The 6,536-nt window shown below is 44.3% G+C and overlaps 1 protein-coding gene across 3 annotated transcripts; it reads left to right on the top strand.

Moving 5' to 3' along the window:
• Positions 1–1,113: 1,113 nt before the first annotated feature.
• LOC148010262 (protein NRT1/ PTR FAMILY 5.4-like) lies at positions 1,114–4,068 on the top strand. Of its 3 annotated transcripts, XM_087673034.1 has the most exons (5): positions 1,114–1,247; positions 1,371–1,588; positions 1,766–1,983; positions 2,087–2,616; positions 2,778–4,068. In XM_087673034.1, the coding sequence occupies exons 1-5, from the start codon at positions 1,183–1,185 to the stop codon at positions 3,712–3,714; spliced, it is 1,968 nt and encodes a 655-aa protein (XP_087529160.1). In that variant the 5' UTR covers positions 1,114–1,182; the 3' UTR covers positions 3,715–4,068. The 3 variants fall into 3 exon arrangements, with proteins under 3 accessions (XP_087529160.1, XP_087529161.1, XP_087529163.1); XM_087673035.1 differs by lacking the exon at positions 1,114–1,247 and having other exon boundaries at positions 1,425–1,588; positions 1,766–1,943; XM_087673037.1 differs by lacking the exon at positions 1,114–1,247 and having other exon boundaries at positions 1,535–1,675.
• The last annotated feature ends 2,468 nt before the right edge of the window (positions 4,069–6,536 follow it).

The following is a 6,536-nucleotide window of genomic DNA, read 5'->3' as shown; positions in this document are numbered from 1 at the left end:
ACATACATATATACATAAAGACTAGAGAGAGAGAGAGAGAGAGAGAGAGAGAGAGAGAGAGTGTGTGTGTGTGTGTGTGTGTGTGTGTGTGAAGGGGGCATCTATAATAAGTAGTCTATATAACACACATTCAAAGAATATTAAGAGATACCCTTTCATTACATGCTATGAAGCCATAAAATGATCCATTATACTTTACTAAACTTAAGGTTTTTTTTCAAATTGTAATTTAAAAATCTCTTTTGAAAATATAATCTTATGAATTTTACTAAGTAAGATACCCTTTCTTTTGAACTCACCCAGTATCTTATATGTTCTAAAAGGTACACCCCTCGAGGTGTGTTTGTCTTTGTATGTATGTGTGATGCATAAATGTAGTCTACTTTTCAACTTGTGGATGATTGATCATGTCTATAATAGTAATGGTCCATCTAGTAGCTAGAGAAGAGGCATGATCATCCTTTAATATGAACCTCTAATGACATATTATAAAGGGCCAAATGCATAACTAAAACCTAATATGAAGAAAAGAGTGGTTCTCGTGCCAGTGTTGGGCATACTAGCCATTTGATTTCTTTTAGCTTCAACTTTGGGACTTCTTAGGAATGCCATATGAACAACTCCTTGAAAGAGGGTGGAGCATAGTAGATCATATGACATGACATTGGATAGTTCTCAAGGAATACAATCAAAATTCAGAAGGTTCATTAAAGTTTTAATCTACACGCTCAAGTTACGTTGAGTAGTCTAATCTTAGCTTAAAATTTTATTGATGCGGAACTTTGTGGCTCACTTTTTCTACCTATTTTCCTCCTCACATCCAACCCTTATTATATTTGTATATAAACAAAAAGCTCTCGAGAAGTAGGTTAGTATATCTATTGAGTCTAACAATTTTGGAGTTGCCTTACGGAAGTTGTGCTGTTATGCCATTTTTAAAATAAGCGACAATGTGACATTTTGTAGAGGGCTCAAGCCTAAGTTTGAGTCCACAATCACCCTAATGCCAATAGTATACAAGAGGCGAGTGAGATTAGTTTGTCGAATCTTTCTACATGTGGGGGGCGCGGGGACCGTAGCTATCGATAGTAGCTGTCACAATGCGTGGTCCCTTCACGTAACATCACGTTATGAGCCCCTTCTATTGTTTCTTACGATATGATTGATGCCCCCTGATGACAAATGAGAGGAGACGAAGATGCGGACAAGAAAAGTTTTCACATCGACACCATTGGCACACAGACGAGGTGGCCTGCCGTATGCCTTCGTCGACTCTCTCTCTCTCGCTCTGTGCCTCTGTGCGCAACCTAAACCACGGGAGAGATCCTCAATTCTGCAGATAGTTAACAGTTTGCTCTGCATACCTGTAGGTTATGTGGATGCTTCTATTCGATGGGAATGGAATATAGCAGTGGCGATTTGAAGTCGAAGCTACAACCAGCATCATTGACGGAACACAAGGTTGAGGATTGTGACCAGAATGTGCAACGCCAAGTCCTCAGGGAGGACAGAATTGAGGTCGAGGATCAGCCTTCATCAATTGATCAGGAGAAGAGGGGAGATTGGAGGGCATGCTCTTTCATTCTTGGTAATTATAGATGTAGTTCCTCAATCTTCTCCGATTCAGATTGAATTCGACAGGCACAAACGCAAGAGAGATTGCATGCATATATTGGTGTGTCACGATCTGTAAAATTGGTCCTTATGGATAGTAATTACTTGCGTGGGCGTAAAGCTAAATAAATTGCTGTGTATGGATGATCAGTGGCGGAGCTGCTGGAGAGGTTCTCGCATCACGGCATATCTGCGAATCTCATCACGTATCTGACAACAGAGCTGCACATGAGCACGGCCAGCGCCGCCAGGGAGGTCAACAACTTCCAGGGGGCGACAGCACTCGTGCCCATCGTGGGGGGCTTCGTGGCGGACGCCTACTGGGGCAGGTACATGACCAGCATGGTGGGATGCATCTTTTATTCTACTGTGAGTCCAAAGAACGGTCGATCCATAACACAGCTACTTAATTCGTCATCCTCCATGGAAATCGCCGCTAAAGATAGCTGAGCTGTTACTGATTGATTTGTAGGGTTTATTCTTGCTAACGGCGGCTGTGATGCTGCCGGGTAAGGTTAACATAGCGACCAGGATACAGGCGGGAGTGTTTTTTGGCGCACTGTACGTGACGGCGTTAGGATTGGCGGCGACGACGCCATGCTTCGAGGCCTTCGGAGCGGACCAGTTCGAGGAGGGGAACTCGAAGGGGCGCCGGCGGAAGAGCTCCTTCTTCAACTGGTGGTACTTCGCGGTCTCCATCGGCAGCCTGGCCGCCTCCGCTGCCCTGGTCTACGTCCAGGACAACGTCGGCTGGGGCCTGGGATACGGCATCCCCTGTGCCACCATGCTCGCTGCTACCGTCAGCCTCGCCGCCGGCTCGCCCTTCTACGTCCGTAAGCCCCCCGGCGGCAGCCCCATCACCCTCGTCGCGCAGGTGCTCGTCGCCAGCCTGCGCAAGTGGCGCCTGCCGCATGACGTCGACGAGTCTCTTCTGTTCGAGCTGCCGAGCGAGGAGCATCTGCGGCACGGCAGGCGGCGCCTGCTGCCGACGAAGGAGTTCCGGTATCTCAATCACTAAGTATCTCAATTATTGTTTACCTCCAGTAGTGAACTGTTGCATATGTATCGATGTCGCAGAACAAATTGGCGATCGTGTAGCTGCTTTTCAGTATAGTTATAACAAGTACCGTTTAATTTACTACAGTCAATCGGCAATGATGCAGCTTTCTCGACAAGGCCGCCATCGTGAAGAATCCATCTTCCTTATCCCTCAAGGAGCTGTCGCATCCCATCGACAGTACCACTGCGCCTCTTCTACTAGACCAGGCCGATGATCCATCGATCATGAGAACGTCAGGGACGGGCGTGAACCCATGGCGCCTCTGCACCGTGACTCAAGTGGAAGAGGTGAAGCTGGTCCTGAGAATAATCCCAATCGTGCTGGCAATCCTGGTGTACGGCGCCTCCCACGCCCAGGCGGCCACATTCTTCACGAGGCAGGGAAGAACGCTGGACGGCAACGTGTTGGGCTTCTTCACCATCGCGCCGGCGTCGATGCTGCTCTTCAGCTCCGTGTCGTGCCTGGTGGCGGTGCCGCTCTACGACAGGCTGCTCGTCCCGGCCGCGAGGCGCGTGACGGGCAACGAGAGGGGTATCACACTCCTGCAGCGGATAGGGGTGGGCATGGGCCTGACGGCTGTCGGCATGGCCGTGGCGGCTGGCACAGAGGCGGCGCGGCTGCACGTGGCCCGTGTCAATGGCCTGGTGGACGACCCGTCGGGGGCGGAGCTGCCAATGAGCATCCTGTGGCTGGTTCCACAGTACGTGATGATGGGCGTGGCCAATGTCTTTGCCGTGGTGGGCAAGCAGGAGTTCTTCTACGACCAGATGCCCGACGCCATGCGGAGCCTGGGCCTGGCCCTCTATCTCCTCTCCAACGGCGCCGGCGCGTACCTCAGCAGCATCCTCATCTCCGCCGTCGACGCCATCTCTACTCGCTACGCCGCCGCCAGCTGGTTCTCCGACAATCTGAACCGCGCCCATCTGGACTACTTCTATTGGTTTCTCGCCGTCCTCACTGTCGCCAACCTAGGAGTTTATGTCATGGTCTCTAAAAACTATACCTACAAGCGAGCCGAGAACGCTGCCTCGTCAGGGTAGCCTGACACCCATACCAGTCACTACACTAGAAGTCTAATCTGAGGTACTACACCTTATTATTACCTTGTCTTGTCCCCGGACATAGATAATTAGCTTCGCTAATTGATGTCGTAACATTTTACTTCCCCTTTGTCACCTTGTGTCGTCCAAGTTCACACGCCAGTTCACGTCCTAAGGGCCCCCACGACCTAGGTCCTAACTCCAAAACTTAAGTCTCAATGTCTCATTTTGTCACCTTGTGCGGCGTGCCCTCCAAGTTCACGTCCTAACATTTATTGTCCCCAACCTTGACTCTCATACACCGCAACATGTAAATACCTATCAAGATTGTATTAGCTTCATGTTTTCTTTAAATTGCATTGTAGAATATAGGATAGAATGTCAATAATTTGAACAAAAAGAATAGGCATTGCTATGGTTTATGTTTAGCTGCTTATTCCTCACATTTTGGACCCTATGTCCAATAGTTTAGTTGTAGAATCGACTTTCTTTACTTCTTGGATAGCTTTAGATTTTCTTTCTTTTGTCCTCAATCCATTTTGATGTGATATTTTACATTGTTTTTGTTTACACTAACTCTCATCATAAGGTCAATCTTAAAATTATCTAAAGGATCAACTATGTCATTATTATTCAATTAGATTTTACTTTTGTGGTCCATATAATCAATAAAAGGAAACTTTTCATTGTAGGTTTGAAAGCCTTGACCCTCCCAAGGCCTTCCCGAACCTACCCCCTTTTTCAAACCTCCCGTTTTTATTTAAAACCCCCTTCCACCTCCTCTCTTTCACTTGTAATCTCTCCTTTTCTCTTCCCCCTTCCCTTTTAATAAAAAGCCCCTCCTTTTTTACTAAAAGCTCATTCCCTCCCCTCTCTCTCACGTGTAATCTCTCTTTTTCTCTTTCCCTTCCCTTTTTTAATTAAAAGCCCCTTTCCCCTCCCTCCTTCTCTCTCATTGTAGGGCCTAGAATCTCTCTTTTTTTCGTGAAGATAATTGAGTTAAGTAGTAAATATTTATATCAAACCATCAAATATGAGACCATCATGTAAGCACACACACACACACACACACTCTCTCTCTCTCTCTCTCTCTCTCTCTCTCTCTCTCTCTTAAATTAAAACCCCCTCCCCTCTCACACACTTATAATCTCTCTCTTTCTTTTCCCCCTCCCCTTTTTAATTAAATTCCTTCCTTCCCCCTCTCTCTGTTTCTCTTTCTCTTCTTTAATTCAATCAAACTTTTTTTAAAATCAAAAGTCTCTCTCTCTCTCTCTTAGATTAAGCTTTTTAATTTAAATTTTTTAAATTAAATATTTTTTTAAATTTAAAGTTTTTCAAACATAGTTTTTCACACACTTTGAGAGAGAGAGAGAGAGAGAGAGAGAGAGAAAGGGAAAGAAAAAGAAGAAGAAGAAGAAGAAGAAGAGGGAAGGAGAGAAAATAGAAAAGTCTTTTTTAAATTAAACATTTTTCTTCCCCTCCTCCTCCCTCTCTCTCATGTATAGGGCCTAGGTTTTCTCTCTCTCTAAAAGCCCCTTCTCCCTCTCCTCCTCTCTCTCATTGTAGGCCGGTCTAGGCTCTCTCTCTCTCTCTCTCTCTCTCTCTCTCTCTCTCTCTCTCTCTTAAATTAAAACCCGCTCCCCTCTTTCTCACTTATAATCTCTCTTTCTTTTTTCCCTTTTCTTTTTAATTAAATTTCTCATATTTTCCTCTCCTTTAATGGAATCAAACTTCTTTTTAAATCAAAAGTTTCTCTCTCTCTCTCTCTCTCTCTCTCTCTTAGATTAAACTTTTTAATGTCAATTTCTCTTTTAATTAAATATTTTCAAAATATTTTTTAATTTAAATTTTTTCGAACATAGTTTTACACACACTTTGAGAGAGGGAGTTTGAAAGAGAGAGAGAGAGAGAGAGGGAGGAAAATAGAAAAGAGAATAGTCTTTTTTAAATTAAACATTTTTCTTCATTCCCTCCCCCCTTCTCTCTCATGTGTAGGTCGTAGGTTTTCTCTGTGTGTCTCTCTCTCAAAAAGCCCCTTCCCCTCCTATCTTATTGTAGGTTCTAAGCTCTCTCTCTCTCTCTCTCTCTCTCTCAAAAAGCCCCTTCCCCTTCCCCTCCTCTCTCATTGTAAGTTCTAAGCTCTCTCTCTCTCTCTCTCTCTCAAATTAAAACCCCCTCCCCTCTCTCTCACTTATAATCTCTCTCTTTCTTTTCCCCCTCCCCTTTTTAATTAAATTCCTCCCCCCTGATCCCCTCCTCTCTCTCTCTCTCCTTTAATTAAATCGAACTTCTTTTTAAATCAAAAGTTTCTTTGTTTCTCTCTCTCAGTTAGATTAAAATTTTTTAATCAAAATTTTTTGACAAAATTTTAATTTTAAAGTTTTTCAGACAGTTTTTCACACACTTTGAGAGAGAGATAGAAAAAGAGAGAGAGAGAGAGAGAGAGAGAGAGAGAGAGAGAGAGAGAGAGAGAGAGAGAGAGACAAGAAAAAGAAGAAGAAGAAGAAGAAGGATTAAAAAAAGAAGAATAAAGAGAAAAAGATGGAGAGAGTGGAAAAAGGAAAGAGAATGATCTTTTTTAAATTGAATATTTTTCTTCCCCCTCCTCCCTCTCTCTCATGTGTAGGGTCTAGGTTCTCTCTCTCTTACTCAAATTAAAACCCCCTCCTCTCTCTCTCACTTATAATCTCTCTCTTTCTTTTCTTACTCCCCTTTTTAATTAAATTCATCCCCCTTCCCCCCTCTCTCTCATGTGTTGCCTAGGTTCTCTTTCTCTCTCCTTTAATTAAATTAAACTTATTTTTAAATTAAAAATCTCTCTC

The sequence above is a fragment of the Lygodium microphyllum genome, chromosome 30, assembly GCF_053477565.2.
Source record: "Lygodium microphyllum isolate KBCC chromosome 30, Lygodium_microphyllum_v1.1.10, whole genome shotgun sequence".
In the NCBI taxonomy this organism is placed as follows: domain Eukaryota; kingdom Viridiplantae; phylum Streptophyta; class Polypodiopsida; order Schizaeales; family Lygodiaceae; genus Lygodium; species Lygodium microphyllum.
Note: the sequence above shows the minus strand (reverse complement) of the source record. Positions and strands in the feature narration are given on the sequence as shown.

Coding starts and splice junctions, on each gene's coding strand:
- LOC148010262 (XM_087673034.1), top strand. CDS start 1,183: ATGAGAGGAGACGAAGATGCGGACAAGAAAAGTTTTCACATCGACACC. Junction 1,589..1,765: donor GGCATGCTCTTTCATTCTTG/GTAATTATAGAT, acceptor ATGGATGATCAG/TGGCGGAGCTGCTGGAGAGG. Junction 2,617..2,777: donor CTGCCGACGAAGGAGTTCCG/GTATCTCAATCA, acceptor GCAATGATGCAG/CTTTCTCGACAAGGCCGCCA.